The sequence below is a fragment of the Aethalodelphis obliquidens genome, unplaced genomic scaffold (genome assembly GCF_003676395.1).
Source record: "Aethalodelphis obliquidens isolate GAN/ISIS:26980383/991018 unplaced genomic scaffold, ASM367639v1 scaffold25, whole genome shotgun sequence".
Classification (NCBI taxonomy): domain Eukaryota; kingdom Metazoa; phylum Chordata; class Mammalia; order Artiodactyla; family Delphinidae; genus Aethalodelphis; species Aethalodelphis obliquidens.
Window position 1 is genome coordinate 25241955 of NW_020837969.1, and position 20385 is coordinate 25262339.

General features: G+C 39.1%; 1 protein-coding gene across 15 annotated transcripts in view; it reads left to right on the forward strand.

Annotated features, from left to right (window-relative positions):
- Positions 1-20385, forward strand: part of NRG1 (neuregulin 1) — a 1019883-nt gene that overhangs the window by 987234 nt on the left and 12264 nt on the right. For 5 of the 15 annotated variants that reach the window (XM_027122786.1, XM_027122793.1, XM_027122790.1 and 2 more), the window contains 2 exons: positions 9041-9099; positions 15727-15750. In XM_027122786.1, coding sequence (XP_026978587.1) covers positions 9041-9099; positions 15727-15750 — 83 coding nt within the window. Of the gene's footprint in view, positions 1-8385; positions 8454-9040; positions 9100-15726; positions 15751-15773; positions 19206-20385 lie in introns of those variants that run through there. The other 10 variants (XM_027122794.1, XM_027122798.1, XM_027122792.1 and 7 more) reach the window with 4 other exon arrangements.

The following is a 20385-nucleotide window of genomic DNA, read 5'->3' on the forward strand; positions in this document are numbered from 1 at the left end:
GATGTGATTTTTTTTTTAATCGAAAAATGATTTTATACCACACCGTATTTATAAACCCGTGATGCTGTCCTATGGGCAGATGTGCCTTCCCCGTGTGGGGATTAGAGTTTTAACCACCAATTTTGGTGAATAGTCTGAGCTCTTTCACTTCAACTCTCTGGACAGTATATTTATAACATAGAGTTAATATGTTCTCCAAACTTCTTCCCAGGGAGTCAGTGAAATTAAATGAATTCATTTCTGCTAAAGCACTTCTAACTCTGGGGAAGCAAGATTGCTTTTTCCTTATAATAAAAAATAAATGGTAGAATTACGTTCTCTCTGTAGACACTGGAAAAATATATACACCTGTCTTAACAGACTGTGTTATCATATTTAATTCCCAATTCTTCATTTTATTTAACACTAGCAGTTTTTATCTGATTGGTTGGGGCCACCAGCTAGCTTTATAACTTTGCATTTGACATTCATTTAATCATGTAATATCTCTGATCAATAACTTCCTTATATGTAAAAACAAAAAACAGAAACAAAAAGCAAACAAAACATAGGAAGACGGGAGGTGCCTTTAAACATGAACTTATGATTTTGTCTATTTTTTATGAAACCATGTAGTATATATAAGGGCCTATATTGTATTACACATTTTTATCGAGATAGTTATGAAAAATATATAGCTAGAGGAGATAAAGTCACAACAAATTTGCTATAATAAATTAAACTCCGTAAATGAAATATTAATTAACATTTGTTTATAGAACAGCTACATCTATGCCAGGCATTTTTGAAAACGCAGAGAAAACATGACGCATGGTCGCTGGTCCCTGGGAACTTAGTCTATTTACGGAAATGGAGTAACTAAAATAGTTCATCAGTTAAAGTGACTATATCCCAAGTGGTACAGTGCTGATTGTTATGGTAATGAGAACTTAAAGAAGGAAAAGACTGGAATTAGTTGAAGACTTGATAAACATCGTCATCATTTATGGAGTTTTTTCCATATACCAGGCAGACACTGAGGCTGTAGTAATCTTCCCATGAGACCCAGTGACATGCATAGCTAGACGAGCAGCTCCATTCTGGGAAGTAAAACAAAACAAAAAAACTAAGTTAGACAGGAGAGTCAGTTTCTGAGCTCTGAAAGCCAGGCAGAGGACTTTGGACATCGTGATAGCTAATCGGGCGTCATGGTAACTTCTGGAGCAGGGGAGTGATACCATAAACATAGCAAGTGCTTACGGCAGAGAGACTTCCATACAGGCTAGAGACATCTGGGGACCGGGTAAGATGAGGAAAGTCAAGACACTAGCTAAGGTTACAGTTTTATAAAATCCTGGCATAGCAATGAGGAGGTGGATGATGATACTTATAACATATCAGTAGCTGAATTAACATAATTAAGGGGGTGATGGTTCAGATTCAGGTTGTGTCCTGTGGCCTCATCATCATGGCTGTAGAAGGAGAAATTTGGAATAGAGCAAAGGGATGTATTTTGGGTTAGACCTGGAGTCCAGCCAGCTCTGAAAGCGTTCGTCCTTCAGAGTGGGTGTGACACTTACCTTCTGTAACATTTGACAGGGAGAGCAACCTTTGTGAGTGGGCGGGACTCTTGTGGCTTAGATGTAGATAGTCAGCTCTTCACATGACCACGTGTTCTATTTCTTCTGTGTCCTCTTGTATCTAGACTCCTGCTTTGTACTTCCTAGGTATTTATTAGCTCATTTTTGACTTCCGTGAAGACAGAGGGAAGCAAATCCTTTTGTTCTTATAGAAACCAGTTTGGCTGCAGTTTGGCGTAAAATCAGGTACACTAAGTGTTCTTAAGAGCTTGGTTCCTTTTTTCCTCCTGAAATCAGTTAGGCAGCCACATGTATTTATTGATCTCCTTCTAAGAGGCAAGTTCTATGCTTGTGCCCGTTATGAAGTGGTGAGCAAAATCACGTGGTCTCTGCCCTCATGGAGTCTGTAGGCTCTTGTGAGTAGCCAATGTATTTCAAGTAATGAATTTAATTATAAATGATTGGTGTGCTGAGTGCTATGAAGAGAATTTAGGGAGCTAAGGGAATGTACCGTGGCGGACCACAACCAGCCAGAGGCAGAGACTCCGTCAGGGGAAAAAGTACATGCAGCCCTTGCCTTGAGAAGCATATAGTCTATTTAAAATAAAATGCACCATTCTGAAATATTTCTATTGAATGATTTAAGTCAAAAGTGAATATTTAGATGTTTCATCATAAAATGAGGCTGGAGTAGATGGAGCTATAAAGTTTGGAATCGCTAAGCTGTGTGATGAGACGGGGAAGGGCATCCTCCAGGGAGGAAAACCAAACCACAAATTAGCCGAGTCCATAAGTCATTGTGTCACAAGGACACGTAGATGCATGGGCCATAGATTGAGCCCGTATCCGATGAAATTGTTTGACCCCGAAGTAAAGGATACATCAGTTAGAGTAAACAACGGCAAGGATTTTCATCTACAGATGAGTGTTTCAGAACAAGCTGTACAAACAGGGCTTTGGGAAGGGCACCAGGGTTCAAACAAGGAGGGGTTAATTCATAAACACTGGCAGCCTCATTAGTGGGATTGTATGTCTTAGATGTTGAAAAACAACATTGGCGAGCCAGGATAACTTAGATTTTTTTTCCCCCCCTCAGTATTTACCCATGAGTCCACTGTGGCCACTCTATGTATACTGTTATCTCAAGAATTGAGAACTAGCCCCCAGATCTTAATAAAAAAGAAATGGGATGATCAGTGATGGGGAGGTATAAGGTTGGATCTGAACGAAATGTTATTGAAGGCATATATTATATTTAATATTTTCTTTAATGGTACTGAAGAAGGCATTCCCTTGAGGAAATAAATGTCTTTTGCAGATGATACCATAAAGAACACTAAAACACAAATTAGAAAAGCATATACAGACCTCAAGAAATTTCACTTCATGGTGGATAAAAGAACGAAGTTCATCTTGGAAAAATGCAGACTAATAGTAACAGTCCATTTGGGAAAGAATAACCTACAACACAGATCCTCAGCCAGTGAGTGGGCGAGTTCTAGCCAGAATCCCGAGTGAAGGGGTGAGAAAAGTCAGCCCTTGCAATATGATACTGTAGAAAAACAAACTAGCGCTGTTTGACCTGGTGTGTACACTGCCAGCTCTGGTTTACGGAGTACGAGCAAAAGTCCTTAACGTCTAACACTTAAACACACCGATAATCCTCAATGTGTATCTGTTGGCATCGCCATTACTTGATATTTGTAAACATGGACATCAAAGAAATTGTTTCAGCTGTTGTACAATATGAAGGAAATACCCCAGTTAACTAGTACTGAGGTGGAGTGAAAAGAAAATAGGGGCTTTTCTTTTTTGGAAGAAAATTATCTAAAAAATTGTCTGAATATTTCATGGTAGAGTGATGACTAAATAGAGACAAAATATCATATGTAAACCTGTTTCCCTTCTCCTGCCTGATCAAGGGAGGACCTAATGAAAATTAATGAAACCAAGAAATAAAGAAGAGAAAGGATGTCTAAGGATGGTTTATAAACTGACCATAAATTTAAAAAACCACAAAACCATTTATAATGGCTTGTAAAATTAGCAAACCCTAAATGACCAGAAGTTTCTTGGAGTTCTGGAAATATCTTTGACTATATGTCTAGTGTCTCCACCAAAAAAAATGAGAAATAGTTTATTCAATTAGAATGTAAAAAATACACCAAGCACTAAATCGCTTCACAAAATTGCATGAGCTGATGATCGATTACATAGTAAGTGTATCAGGACTGTCACCGTGTATTAAGGTTATTATTAAGAACAGTTTTGATTTTACTGATGCTGTGCAGAAGTCTTGGTTACTCGACGGTAATGGCTTTATTGAATCCTAGGTAAGATGGTATTTCAGTAACAGGATTTAAATTTGAGGTAATAGACTTATTGTTAAAGAGTTAGAGTCTTTTCCAAATTCCAGACACCATTTTAAAGGTTTCTATTTAAGGGAGGGAGTCTATAAGGAGGATACTGGGAGCTCCTATAAAAAATTATTTGGAAGTATACAGAGGAGAGAGTCGGTCACAAACTATAAAAATAAAAGCCGGTTATTGAGCTGTACCTGGCAAATCAATTGACTGTGAGATTCTCCTTAATACAGTCCTTTACTGGACACTGCAGTCTGATTCTCAATCAGGTTCAGTTTAACTAACATTTTATGAGAGTCCTTCATGAGCCAGGCTAAACTTTAGAGCTATAAAATGATCAGAATGTGGTCAGCGTCCTCACAAAGAGGTAATCACGAGACAGATAGGTAAGGACATTGGAAGAGATCAGGGCAGCGTGCAATGTGAGAGCCAAATAAGGAATCCTTCTCCCAGGGTGTGGATGTCTAGAGGTGAGGATATGGCACTCAGGGAAGAGTTGATGCTAGTTGGAAGAGATGCTGCTTCAGTTCAGACAAAACTGTCTATGAGTTTTCATCTCACGAAGAACAATCATAGAACAAAGATAGTTTATCATGTTAAGAGCAAATACTAAACGTGTTTTTTTTTTTTTTTTTTTTTTTGTGGTACGCGGGCCTCTCATTGTTGTGGCCTCTCCTGTTGCGGAGCACAGGCTCCGGACTCGCAGGCTCAGCGGCCATGGCTCATGGGCCCAGCCGCTCCGCAGCATGTGGGATCCTCCCGGAACCGGGGCACGAACCCGTGTCCCCTGCATCGGCAGGCGTACTCTCAACCACCGCGCCACCAGGGAAGCCCTAAAATTTTTTAAAAAATATTTCCATCTTCTAATCTGATCAGTAAAACAAACGGTATATATAGTTTTGGAGCTAAAATAGGGGCTCGGTTCTTATTCAAACAGATTCTTCTAAGACATAAAATTCTTGGAAGGTGCTCAGACTCGTGCCAAAGAATATTGTTCAAAATCAGATTAAATTTACCGTACTCTTATCTCCGAAGAAAGCGATAGATTGGGTGCTTAAAGTACAGTGCTAATAAAGAAATATGTCAGCAGCCAGTCTGCCTATTCTTTTAGAAGTAATTCCATAGAATTTAATCAGAGCCTATAGATCAGGTGCATTTCCATTTGCATATGCTTCCTCTACCCAGTCAATGCAGTCTGCAGTTTGCTTATGCAGAAACTGTTTCCACTTCCTTCCATCTGATTTGGTAGCAATTCTAGACATCCACAAAAGTTACATAATGATTATAGCCGCTGAACCCTTGAATTGCTTAGGAATAGGTATTTGAAATTTATTTTGCCTCCAGATTGTCTTAAAAATCCATTCTATCAGAAATTTATTTTTTAAGTTCTTGAGTCCTCCCTGACTGGTAACACATTCAGAAGAAATGATGTCTGGGTTTTTGCACAGTGATTCCATGTGTGAGGGTGATTCCCAGAACCTTCGTGGTAAGAGAACCCTTTGATAATCACTTAGTTAAATCCTTTCATTTTATCTCTGAGGACAGCTGAGGCCCAATGAAGCCAAATGGGCTTCTCACATGCAAGCAGCAAGATTCTGTGATGCCAGGGTAGAGGGCCTTTTGGAGGTCAGCATCCCTGACATCCTAAACTTTAATGCACAAACAGATCTCTTAGGGATCTTGTTGAAATACAGATTCTTATTCAGTAGTTATGGATGGGGGCCTGAGATTCTACGTGTCTCCTAACAAGATTCCAGGAGATGCTGGTGCTATTGGTCCTTGGACCCCACTTTGAATAATAATAAGGCTTTTACGCTAAGAAAATCCATCTAAGTGAAAGTAAACAGTAGTGAAAGGAGAGTTCTGGTTCGGTTATAGCTGATAATTCCAAAAAGGATTGGCATACCTTAAGCAGATCTAATGTTACTGCACCAGATATTCTATTGATATATCATCTTATGATAGAGATAATGCTAGTTTCCTAGGAAACATCATCTCAGGATTTGTACGAATTAGAAAATTGATTGGGTAAGATTTTTGATCCCCTTCATCTAGTTGTCCTGTGACCAGTGATCTCAAAAGTGTCATCCTAGATGCATAAATGGCAATCTTCTAGTAAATGCGTTTCTTCTCTTAAGGGACTCATGATCTCTCAGCTATTTGTTAATTTCATGATCCTTAAATAATACGTGCATTTCTTACCTCCAATGGTTCTCTCTCCCTCTCTCTCTTCTCACACACACACATACCATATTCACATATCTTATACCATGTTCTTTGTATGAAACAAGTGGATTATTGTGTGATCAAATTAAGAATGTAAATTTTTAAGATGAAATGGTCATTATAGAATATACTTAGGTCTGAAATTACCTACTTAATTATAGTGTATGTCTATATGGATTTATATAGTCCTGGTTCAGAAACAAATATACAAATAAAAAGCCCATGTAGTGCTTCCCTGGTGGTGCAGTGGTTGAGAGTCCGCCTGCCGATGCAGGGGACACGGGTTCGTGCCCCGGTCCGGGAAGATCCCACATGCCGCGGAGCAGCTGGGCCCTTGAGCCATGGCCGCTGAGCCTGCGCGTCCGGAGCCAGTGCTCCGCAACAGCAGAGGCCACAGCAGTGACAGGCCCGCGTACCGCAAAAGCAAACAAACCAACCCATGTACTTCAAAACTTTTTATGTCAAATAAGTTATATGGAAAACAAGTTTCCGTATATTTTTCTTAAATTACCTGTGAAGGCACTCTTATTGAAGCATGCAGAATGACATCTTCATGAGAAATGACCCAACCTCACAGGCTATAGTTCTTATTTCTGTATTTCTCTAGGCAGATCTTCCTGTACTCATTGAAGCAAAAATATTATAAATGAAAATAACCAGTTCATTTAAAAAAATATATTTTGAAGAATTGAAAAAACTGTATCAATACAAGATGTTTGTTGTTAAGCTTGTGGCCTCTCCCACTGCGGAGCACAGGCTCCGGACGCGCAGGCTCAGCGGCCATGGCTCACGGGCCCAGCCGCTCCGCGGCATATGGGATCTTCCCGGACCGGGGCACGAACCCGTGTCCCCTGCATCGGCAGGCGGACTCTCAACCACTGCGCCACCAGGGAAGCCCCCGATATTATTTTTAATGATCATAATTATACTTTGTTTACTCAAGTACTTATAGGGCTGAAAATCTAGAACTGCTAGTATTTATTCTTACAAGCCATTCTTCATGAAATAGGTGAAGCAGATGTACCAAATCACTTGAGAACGTTTTTTGGCGCTGAATTTGGCTTTAAGGGAAATGAAAAAAAATCAACCTTATATTAGCAAAAATGAATCATTTTATTCACATCTCTTTGATGCCAAAAAGATGGTGTTTATTTTTATTTACTCTGGAGAAGAAAGGGTTGTAAGTAAATCATGAGGTGTGTGCATGATGGTTATGGCCTAGATGAACTATTACTAATAATCATGGCTGTGGTTGTGGAGCACCTGTAAGAGGTATATTTGCGTCCTGGAACTTTTTGATGAATTAGAGTATGATACTGGGTAAAATGAATCCATTCTGAAATGCTTTAGTTACTGGAGTGACAGCAACAAAAAGAGCAGTTGTAAAGGACTTCCATATTTAGGCACGGCCCCATCACAAGGCTTTAAGAACAAATATTCTACCAGGATTCTGGAATTTTGATAGGCAAATGTATACGAGTGAGTAAAATGTAGATTTTATACAGTTTCAAAACAATTTACCCTAAAAGCAAAATGACATTTATTAAATACCTCAGTAGAGGAATAACTGTTTAAATTTTAGAAGTGTATTTGCCTTTGACTTGAGATAATTGGATGAAGTGAAATTTGTACTAATAAAAATCTGCCTCTTCCGTTCACCATTAAAAATAAGACCTGATTTGTAATATCTTTAAAACAAAAAGAGACGTAGTTTTTCTTGTCAGTAATCACTAGAGTGTGAAAGTGCTTGACTTCTATTGTAGTTTGTTGATTTCACTTATCAAGGTACCTATGAAATGAAGTACAGAGTGGTGTCTGCAAAAGACAAAACTCAGAATCATTTAAACAATAAAGGATGGTGGACGGAAACTTACAAGCTCTTTTTACCGAAACCGGTGTTTTAACACAGTGAGTCAGTTGATCAGTGACAACTTCAGAAATGCCCAAGGGAAAATGACTTAGCTGCCCAGAACTTGCCACTTCTTTTCAACTTTTCAACCCCACTCTAGTTAAGTTTCAGTTAACTGATCTTATGAAGACTGAAGCAAACAACAGAAATATATACCCCGCAGTTTTCATGGGACATGGTTTTCTAAATGTTTTGTCTTCTCCTTTCTTTTACGTTGTTCAGCTACCAGGTCATTTGTAGGAGCCTCCATGTTCCATAGGAGGAAATTGCCAGTCTGAAAGTTCAGTGTCTTTAGCGTTCGATTGCTTATTACATTTTTACCCTCTAGGTGCCAACCTGGATTCACTGGAGCGAGATGTACTGAGAATGTGCCCATGAAAGTCCAAACCCAAGAAAGTATGTTAAAATAATCTGAAATTTGCTTTCTCCCCCAAACTACAGCAACAATCACTGCCGCTTGGTGGTTTTACAACTCAGTTGTGACTGATTCCTTTTGTTCTAATTATGGTTTAACCACTCAGGGCATAAACCCATTCAATGAGACCTTGTTTAACTGTGTCTCAACACAGACCCCAGTGGTCATCAGTTTTATAAAAGAATGACCCATCAGGATGGTCGGTGATGCTGGTGATCGTGGCGGGCCAGCCAACCAGAACTCCTTTCCTTCCAACGTTTTGGACCAATGCTGTCAAATAGAAAACCTAGTTAAAGGAAACATCTGCTTTCACTTCAAGTGACTCCCTTTGAGAGAATGCGGTCACTTAAAATGCTGGGATCTTTCTATCATTTCTGTCCAAATTTTTAACCCTTTGGGGGAAATGCCAGAGCCTAAAAGCCACGATTAGGACAAAGACTCAGTTCCTGAGGGTGAACTCACCAAGTTCAATCAAATGTCACTGAAGGAGCTTCTTTCTAGCATATATTCACCTCTTCTCTTTTTCTCTGTTTTTTCTACCATTGTTTTTTTTTGTTTCTTCTCTCAGGTGCCCAAATGAGTTTACTGGTGATCGCTGCCAAAACTACGTAATGGCCAGCTTCTACAGTACGTCCACTCCCTTTCTGTCTCTGCCTGAATAGGAGCATGCTCAGTCGGTGCTGCTTTCTTGTTGCTGCATCTTCCCTCAGATTTCACCTAGCGCTAGATGTGTTTTACCAGGTCTAACATTGACTGCCTCTGCCTGTCGCATGAGAACATTAACAAAAGCGATTGTATTACTTCCTCTGTTCATGACTAGTTGGCTCCGAGATGCTCATAGGTGTGTGAGGCTCCGATGTTTCTGAAATTGATCTTGAATGATGTGATACAAAATGATAGTCTGTATCACACAGTGCGATGATAATAAAGGCATTTAAAAGTCTCACTTTTATTGATAAAATAAAATCATTCCACTGGACAGTCCATCTTCTTTATAAAATGACCCCATCCTGAAAAGGATGTTCGCTAAGTTGTAACCAGTACACACTTGAAATGATGGTAAGTTCATTTCGGTTCAGAATGTGTTATTTCTAACAAATAAACAGAATAAAAAGAGTGCAGATGTTTCTCTTCATTAACCAAACAGTTTGCATTTAAGTTTAAAAAAAGCACTGAGTAGGAAAATTAAAAACAAACAAACATCTTACAGCAAAGGAAATAGCCAGGCTTCTATTGACCTTGTTTAGGAAAAAAGTGATTTGGGTCTAAATGATTTTTAGATGAATTGTTAAATCATTTATCTATGTTATTCTAGTTTCAGTAATAATTTTAGGAAAATTGTTTTAAAATATTTATTAGTTACCTTGAAATATCACAGTTCACTGCTAGATATATATTTTTTAATGAGAACTGGGAAATTTTGATCGATTTCTGTGGCTTCATGAAGTCTTGGACATCATTCCTAAAGGACCCAATTCACATTGTATATAATTGCACGGATAACTAAACTATGTCTTTCTCCTGCTTTTGTGAATGAGGACTGTAGCTTTTAATTCTGGAGCTTTCAAAGCATTATATTTAAAATGGATTCCATATTGTTATCCATTTAGATCAAAGGTTGACAAATTTTTTTCTGTAAAGGATCAGATGGTACATACTTCTGTGTTTGCAGACCATACCGTCAGTGTCGTAACCACAGAAAACTTGGCCACTGTAGCACAGAAGCAGTCATAAACAATGCATGAACTCATAAGCATGGCTGTGTACTATTGAAACTTTATTTACAAAAGCATCATAATGGATTTGTCAACCTCTGATTCAGATTGTCAATTTCTCACCCCAAGAAATATTTCACATAGCGTATTAGGGTATAAGTTCATGTAACACAAGAAACAGTGATAGCAATTGGTCATTTGGGGGCTCTGAAAGAATGAGATTTGACTCTTACTTGTATACATGCAAAGAATAAGATTCTGTTCCTTATGTTAACAGACATGGAAGAATAAAGAAATTTCATATGCATTATGGGGCGATTAGGCCCATACTAGTCAAACTATTTTTTTTTTTTTTTTTTTTAGTGAGGTGGTACTTATTATGTATTTACAAAGGCTACAGGTCAAAAATTATGTTACAGACCATTTTATGTTGTGAAAAATTGGTAAACTGGCATTGCTAAATTTTCAAACACGGTCTCCCCTTTATTCAGAATCTTTAAAATGCCTTTAGTGGACAGAATTGTTCTCTCTACAGCTGTAGAATATTGTTACAAAGGCAGATAAGATGGAAAGTAAAAACAGAAGGTAAAAGTAGAATTTTACTTAATATAGTAATTTCCTTTTAGAAATGTGTTTGTATTCAAATGACATAGATTTAGCAAATCCATGTGACTGTGTAAATTCAATACATTTATATTTTAGAATTTAATGAAAATTCTGAACATGTGCATTGTACTTAAAATTTTGGAATACCATTGTGCACTGAAAGCAATGTTGAAGTACCAGATAGAGAAAAGCATTAGAAAATGAAGATATTCCCCCCAAATGATAATGCAGTGAGATCTGATGGTAATAACCTGAAAAAATGTTCTCAGCTTCTCTTTTAGACCATTTTCTCTTTCATAAGATATAATTTTAAAATAGCTACTGTGTATTTAATCTGAGTGTGATTCCTTGAATAAATTCTTTAGTAAGCTTTCAGTGGCACTTTTGGAAGATGTCCAGGAAAGCAGCATTCATTTTTAACCTGATTTAACAAAGATTGATAGGAAGCACATTTATAAACAAAATCTGTAGTGACTATGCATCAGCGCTGCCTCACGTCTGGAAAAGCAAGAGCCTTCAATCAGAAGCTGCTTTCCAAAATCGTCTTGCCCAGAGTTAATTTTCTAACTTCCATGTCTTAAATTCTCAATGTTTATTTCTGCAGACCTTCACATAGAAGGTAGGGAAATAAATGTTTGCTGCTCTGGGAACTTTATGTTCAAGTAACAATGAAGGCTACACAAAAACTAAAAAGTGTTGCCACCATGGTAATGTTTAAAATTTACTTATTGGTGTTCATAAAGTTTGAAATGCATAACATACATTTTAAAAGAAAAGATATTCCCCAGCTTCAAAGAGAAACATTGTTCAACTTACCCAACCACATTTTCAGTTGAAGAATCACATCCTAAAAGAATGTACAATTTTTTAAATGCTTATTAACACATAACTTACATTATTAGGATTTAATACAATTTGTCTGGTCAGGGTGTCCTATGGGACATTTATTGATTTATAAAAACTGATTTAAAATATAAAAGAAAGGAACACATGTATATTTTATAGAGTGTTCTTGAAGGAAGCCATTTTCCTTGAAATAAAACATATTTATAATACTTTCTAGGAAGATATTGTCAAGGTTAGTCAGCTTCAAATTTCACCCTTCTTGACACTGAATTCCTACTTGAAAGGATTGTGTTCATCATTGTGTGTGTGTGTGTGTGTGTGTGTGTGTGTGTGAGAGTGCGTGTGTGTGTGTGTGTGTGTATAGAGAGATAGACAATCGATAATCAATTTATAGACGTTATAGAAAAAAAGCACTCACAGCTTCAATAGTTACAGGCAGTATGGAGCAAATAGGTCATGTATAAACTAACATTTAATAGGAAGTAATTATAGAATAGCCCAAATTATAGACTATTATAAAAGAGTACAATTTTAGAACTTGTAGGCATATTCTCAGAATGAGTAAACTTAGCCTTAAAAGTATTTTTGAACCATAGGTTACTAGTGCCTAAATTATTTGTGTTGACTTTTCTAAATGTTTTAAAAACTCTCTGAAGTTATTCATTTCTTTATCAAACATGTGTATCTTGCTGAAAGCAGAATAAAGACACACTCAACCTATGACAAAATTATCATTAACTCCAGCTGAGCGTTAGTGAGATTTCACTGTGTGTGTTTTTGTGAATGCATCAATACTTGCTCATGGCATGTGGAAACTTGGAAGGAAGGAGAGAGTTTCCTATTACATTTCGAAGGGCTCAGTGGCAATATGGGTTGGTATATGTGAAAAAAAAAAATCTACATTTGTAAAGGTAAGTCGAAAATTAGAAGTCAGGTGCTAAATTGCTCCTATTTAGAAATGACATTGACAGGACCCCTCTAGAAACCTCAGAGGGGCAGAAAGTCAAGAGGACACCTACCTCTTTGAGATTATTTGCATAAGGAGACCCAAGATGTTAAGGAACAAAATCCTGAATGTCTTCAGATTTAACAGAAATTATAATTGCATGTATGGACAATTTCAGTTTTTAAAAAAGTTGTTTTCTTGTTCTTTTCTCTAATGCAATTGAAAATTTAAATTAACCTACAGGTTAATCAGTTTTCTTCAAACTATTCTAAAAATCCTAAAACAAAGGATTAGCGAGTCCATATTTAATAGTTTCTGAAGACTCTTAGATTTAAATTAATTTTTTATATTGCTTACTGCACAGCAGGAAATCACATGTAGAAAAGGAAACTAAATTGTTTACAGTAACCTTCGTGTTTTTGAGTCACTAATTTAATTTGAAAAATGGAGTGGCCAGGCAGAAGTTCAATAGGAAACATAGGATATGTAATAAGCCTAAGCCAACATTAGATTAAATAGAAAAGATAGAAAGTAAAGACCTCTTCAGAAAATGAAACGTGTGTGTGTCTCCTACTTTTCTTGACTCACAATGAAAGAAATGTAGCCACCAATAGTAAAGATAGATTCGAGGAGCATTTGCTGTGGGACTAGTGTGACCGATGCATGCCTCTGCTTGTTTCCTTGTTAGGGCTTCGAGCCAGAAGAGATTCCAATTTTAAGTACCAATTTCCCTTTGAATTACTGAAATTGGAGCTGCCTGATATGAATGACTTCCCATGAAATGAAATTAGAGTTAGGCTCACAGACTTACCTATAAAACTGTAAATGCAGTAATATGTATGCATGAGCATGCTACTAATTTCATTGAAGACTTAACCAAGCTTTCTATGCAACTAATATAGACAATTAGCAGTGTTCACGTAGGCATGGAATCATGATTCTCTTCTCTGGAAAGAGTTTCTGTAGTTATCTCTTGATTTTAACCCTTAAATTATTACTGACGTAGGAGGAAAAGGCAAGAGATGGAGAGGGTTCTAGGGAGAAAAACTGAGTCACTTTCTCACGTAAATGCGTAAGGAAATTTATGATCAGTTCTTCGGAAAATGAATTTTGGTATCTTGATGTTCCGAAGTTTATATGGAGGAAACAAATGCGGGGGGTAATGTCAGTTTGTCAAATTGAATGTTGCACAGAGGCAAGAGAAATTCGTTTGGATTGGAAAAAGTTGTTAATTTTGCTGTGAACATTGTGCAACCAAAGTAACCCTACATCCTCTGGCTTTACATTTATGAAAAATGTAGGTGATTTGCCTGAGTACCCTGGACTCAAGGCAAACGGAACTCTCTGTTATATAAAATGCCTCTTTATCATTGTTACTAGATGCACTATCTATATATCTAGATCATCTATATATATAGATATAGATTTTTTATATCTAGGAAACTTCATTTCCTTAAGAGGTGGCAAGTTTCTTTTTTTAAATCTAAATTCTTGAAATATCCCAGGAGCTATCAGAGTTTTGAGGGCCGTGAAATTAATCAGAAGTAAACCTACATCCATGCAGTAAGTGGCCCAAAGTAAATCTCCAGATATGTCTGTTCCCCACGCTGTTGAACCCCTCTGCTGTTGGCAGACATACTTCATGTCTCCTTTATTCCACAGGGTCACCCTGTGAGGCATTTATCAATATCATAAGCATTTTGTCAACAAGAAATTAACTTGTCCAAAGTCACTGAACAGGTAAATGGCAGAGAAAGGACCTGAAACGAGGATGACTCCAAACATACTTAACCTCCTCCTTTCCCTTCTCTATATGAGGGGCTTTGTTCACGTGCAAACTGATGCTTCTGTAAGAGAAATACCCCTCTACCACATGTTTTCAAACTTAACAGATGCCTTGTCATATTTGGGGGACTGTCCTGGTACATCTCTAATCAGTGACCAAGGGAAGAAAGATAGACCACAGAACCCCTGTTTTTATCCTGCCCCTCCTTCCCACCTGCCTCTCCACCACCCACGCACAAATAAGGAAATCCTGAAGGGCCGCACATGATGAAATTTGGTTAACAACTTTTTGTTTCAAGAATGGAATGGGTCCTTTCCAGAGGTTTTTGGTTTTTTCTGTTTGTTTGTTTTGGTTTTTCGGCCCCATTTCGTCACTTGAGCCTGTGCAGGTTCTGCTGGTCCTGCAATCCCGGTCCCTCGTCAGTCAGGTCTGCCAGGACTGTGGGCTCTGAGCACACAACTTTGAGTCCCTTTCCCTGGGCAGCCCTGCAGCTTCCCTGGGTGCCTGTGCCCTTCAGCTGTCATCTGGGCATCGGAGCTAAGCACTGGGAAGTGATCATCTAATTGGCTCTTCGTGATTTGAAGAAGTAGTAAATTAAATTTAACTAAAGAACCCAGGAATTGCATCCTCCCCCCACCTCTTTTTTCAACCAATTGAAAAAGTGAGGCATTCAGAGCTTTCCTATGCCACACAGGAATTATATGGAAAACTAGAAGCAGGCTCCAGTGCCCCAGTGCCCCGTCTGGCTTTTTGAGCAGAAATGTTTGCTCCTTGTCATGTAAGTGGTGGAGAGAACAGAAGGTTTGGAGAAAAGGAAATAGTTTTAAAAAAATAACTAAAGCAACAAGAAATATTAGAGCATAGCTATATAAATCCATTGTGATGAAATTTTCCAACCAAATTACTTGGCATCACCTCCTAGCTCTGCCACTGTGTGTCTTTGGGCAAAACAATTTCACCTCCCTGGAACTTCAAGTCTGCCTTTTGAAAAGAGAAGAATGAAATAATGCCAAATGCTGTCTCTGATGATAAATACAGTATTCTATTCCCAAATAATGAAACAGCATAGAGAAGAGTTCAGCCGTACAACTTCTCCCTCAGTAAGGTCTTTTAAGGGTTAATAAAGACACAGTGTGCTGGTATTTGCGCACCTCTTAAAAGAGAAGTTCCCTCTGTGGACTCATGGGGGCGTACCTGAGCACTGCTTCCTTAACCATCCGCCGTTTGTCTGTTCAATGTGCACGCACAGAGCCATAATAGTCGTGTGTAATGTGTTTTGGAGTGCGGTGTATTGCTCTTTTCTGAAACTTTTTCCCTTTCTTTCTTTTTTTTTTGTCAACTTTCTGCATTGGCAGAGCATCTTGGGATTGAATTTATGGGTATGGACCAATCATCATTCCTTTTAGCCTGCAGAATTTAGAGCCTATGAGCTGAAACCCTTTTTTTTTTCCCCCTGTCTGTTCTTCCCTTTCAGTTCCTAACTAATTTCCTTTCTCTTTAGAAGGGATCATACAGCTATAACAGTGATTTCTTTGCCTTCAATCTATGGTTAGTTTACCAACATGGTACTGAGTGCACCAGCTTTTAGATTCCCAGTTTTCACTTAGAGTTTAAAATCACCTTACCTGCTGCAAATTCACATATATCCCATGTTCTCTGACCCACTGGTTGATCTGGCCATGCTGTTATTTCCGAGCTGGGGTACGTTGGAGTGGTTTACAAGGCTGTAGGAAGAACCAAACCAGAAGCCTGAGAACAGAAGAAGCTTTACATACATCAGCGTAAGAACGCTCCATGTTTTAGGCTGATGGGAGCTTGACATACAATGTAAAAATCATCTATTAATATAGTAACATCTTAATCTGCAACATATTATATGCATAGACTTGGATTACTCTGGTTTTCTGGAGATACTCAAGCACTGCTCCAGTCGATTTCATTATGTCATGAACAGAAAACAGAATGAAATAGCCTTGTGCTATTTTAGTTGGAAATTCTAGTACTAACAGAATTAAACTTGAGTCACTATATCCCAACAAGTAATCAAATAGACATTTTCACACTGCAAATGTAAAATATCTCCTATGAGCATGTGAATTGGGGGCAGACTTCTTTGGAAAGCCTTCACCCTAAAGAGTCGGGAGAAAAGGCCAGTCTTGGGAGGAAGGGGAAGCCATTCTATTCTTCCAGAGGCTCCACAGTGCAGGTCCCCAGGAATGTGACCGTTGGTCAATAAAGCCATGTCCTGATTACAGGAATATCTGGTCCCCAACCAGCTGGTGTCAGTGACATCATGCGGTGAGAGCATCTTATAGCTGTTGCTTTCATTTCAATGATAACATCACAGTCTACACCTAATGTACTTCCCATAATTTGTGGAAAATCAGGTTGTTACAAGCTCTATCCATTCCAGGGATAGAAACTCAATTAATTGCTCATTGCCCCCAAAAATATTCCAAGAGAAAACTATTCATTTGATGGGAATAGCCCCACGTTCATGTGAGTGGTCCTTTGCACATCAGAGAACGTCACCCAAGAGTAAGGAACACAAGAGGTCCCACCAACATCCCGCAGGGGGCAGGTGGTCTACACGAGGGGAGTTATCTACTCAGGTTACTTTCCTTGGGATAAAAATTATCCCACTTCGAAATAGACTTATTGGCCTTACCTGAAAGGAAGAAAAAAATACCACCATCACCTCCCCTCTTCTCCCTAACAGCATCTTTCCTGCTTTATCACTTTAGGGTATAATTATTAAATTTAATATTTCTCTTCCCAAACAATGAAGTAGGGTGATGGATATTTCAGATGTATAACCTCCCTCAGTAAGATCTGAAGGGTTAGTAAAGGCACACTGATGTGGTACCCACACCAGGGGTTACCTTGGTAAGCTTAAGGTTTGACCTCTTAAGGGCAAACCTTCCAGAGGTTCCAAAGTCCCCAGCCAGCCAGAACATTCCATCCTTAAGGAAAATCCGACTTTAAAGGTCAATTAAAATTGAGACAGCCAAGGCTTCTGTCTCTTGGCCTAGCCAGATCAGTCTGAAAAACATGCTTGATCTGGTTCATTCGATGCATCCAGCCAAACCATAAGGACTCAGAAGTGTTGCAACTCATTAATAAGGCAGATCCGCCAACGAGCCTGATGGATTCTTTTTTTCAACGCTGCCTCTAATCTGTTCTTGTCCTATTGACCCCGTCACACTAGGAAAAAAATAAGGGGCGGGGAAGGGTTTTTTAAAAAACTCATTGTTTATATTATTGTTCATCAGGTATTTCTCTTTGAACACATTTATTTTGTGAGGGTCACCTGATCTAGTAAACCACTGGAAAATCAGAAACTTAGATGAAAAACATTTAACGCAAACATGCTGATGTGAATACAGAACCCTGATCCACATCTGTGTTCTAGGGGCCTTGGTTTTAATTAGCTCATTTAGCACTTTTCTTTTGCCCTTTGGCCTTTACTGGGCTGCCTTTCTATTTCCATGATTGATTTTCCTGGAAAAACTGTGTCTTCTGACATAACCTAGGAAGAATGGGCAAGTCATCATATACGATTTGTTCACAAACCCAAATTAGTCTATTTTATAATTAACCACCACCAAAAAACTTGCCAAAGAGGCCGTGAGAGGCACGATGCCTTTCCCCCTATGGCCCTTGGCTAGGTCCTCTTTTTGCAGTGTGCAGAAGCAATTTCCCAGGTTTCTCTAAAGATAGAATGGGAAGATGGCAATGCTGCCAAGTGCTTGCCATTTGGAAAGAAGAAAACAATAGAGTAAGCGAAAGAGGTATAGTAGGGTCTTCATTTTCTAGGCAATGACACTTTCACACTTCTGGTTGGTAACCAGTTCATCACAACCAAAGGATCCCTGCTCCGTGTCCTGCATCCCTGGAGAAGGACCAATGGGGCGATGCCTTTGCTGCTTAGACTTAGTGCTGAAAACTGATCCGGGTGCCCGGTCCAGGCGGAGGCCCCAGGGGCATCAGCTCACAGATTAACACCTTATGAAATTGAATTCCCTGTCCTGTGTCTATGCGGGAGGGGAGGTAGGAGGCAGCAGACACTCGCAATTAACATACAAGCATCCACGTGCCACGTCCTCATTTGACTTTTGCGGCACAAAACTACGTGACACCGCTCTATGTCTCCTGGTCCGTTGTCGCCCCGCAATGCATCAGCTGCACCAGCTGCTTTGCTTTCTAATTGTGGCTTCCACGTGACCGCCACTCTAGGTTAGGAGTTATGCTGTATGGGATAACCCTTCCAAATCTGCATCCACCTTTCCTCCCACCCCAGCACTTCCTCCCTCTGGTTTTCTTTTATGTATTTATTTTTCCTCCCTTAGTACCAGGCATGCTGTGCCAGGGACTTCAGATTGCTCCTTCACTTCTTAACCTTGTTTTCCCTCCTACCTGGCTTCCTCCCTCTCTCCGTCATTCTGTCAGCCCGTCTGTCCTGTCCGTTTGTTTCTTTTCCACTTCCAACACTTTTGGTTTGTTTTTGTATAATCTCTGCAGCATTCTGGTCTCTTACTTCTTTCTCTTCCTCCTGTTAATAATAATCAGTGCTCTTATTAATTTGATTTGACAATGTTCCTGACCTGTTAACTGGAATTTGATTACCATGGGCTTGGCTTGTAGGAAATGTTTTGTTTAATGATAAAGTCTACTGTATCATAGAAATTACATTGCATTTTTTCATTTCAAGAAGACTTCCAGCGACTTGCCCTCTCTCAGCAGAGAAAAAAAGTGTGGTTGCTGAGACAGAGAATGTAAACTGAAAATGTTCCATAAGGCCCCATGTTGATGTCCAGATAAGAGACCTTCATCGGTAAAATATTCCCCAGTTCTTGACCAGCTTGTTAATCAGAAGAGCAAATACAGCTCACCCCGCTTATTATGCATCAGTCGAGTTCTCTTTCTCATTGAACTCGTGAATCTCTCCCAATAATACGTGTGATTGGACTGGTTGGAAGCTTAGCTCCTAAGAGGATCAGGTTCACCATTAAATCAGCCAATATTGTTAAGAACCTGACCTACCATAGTCTAAGCAAGTTAGCCCCACAAAACCCAACTGGCAAATAGAAAGCCTTCCATGAAGCAGAAACTGGTTGCATTGGGGGGTACAGCAGTACCTTCACCTGGAAGTTCTAAGCATCCCATCTCCTTAGTGCAACCGACATTAGCTAACTGGCCAAGTTGGTCAATGCAGGAGAGTACAATCTGTTTCAAATCATGTATCATTTTGTGCCAGTGGTTTTGTAGTGCCATAAACTAGGTCTCTAAGTACAACTGGTGAAGTAATAATAATTGTTCCTCAAAGGACAAATCTTCATCATGGCCCAGGACGGGACGATCCCACCCATCGTATGGGGTTTCTCTGATACAGTGCCCTGCTATACTCCCTGTCATGGTGCTTACGTTTGCATTCTACTGTTAAGTCATAGGGATCCTGCATCAGTTTTGTTGCTAACTACAAGTCAAGCTCATGTTTGCAAATGTCTTTGATTTTCTCTTTTTTTTTTTAAGTTAGAAGTGGCTCTTTGTAAAGACCACAGGAATGGGAAATAGCTGGGAAATCCAAAGAGGCTCAGGGTGAGGGAGGGGCGGGGGCTGGGAGGATGGGAAGAAGGAAAGAAGGAGACAGAGGGTCCCAGTGGCGCCAATGCCGGCTCCTTTTACTGGTGTTGATTCCTGTTGTCTTTGCAAGAGATTTTAAAAAAAATAAAATCGACAGTTTTAACCAAATCATTATTTTATAATTAATGTTTATGATGTGCCAGTTTAGTACACATATATCTATAACTTATCATTAAAGTAACTGAATAGTATCATTTTTTAAATTATAAATGGCCCCCAACGGGCTTTGCCATTTTATGCTCAAACTGTAGTGCAGAGTATGCTGCACCTTAAGTACGTCTGCAAGAGGAATGAAGTGTCCCGTGTGTATTTCTTGTGAACATGGACAATACAGCATGCCAACTGTTCAGCTGTAAGTCCCGGCGAGGGTC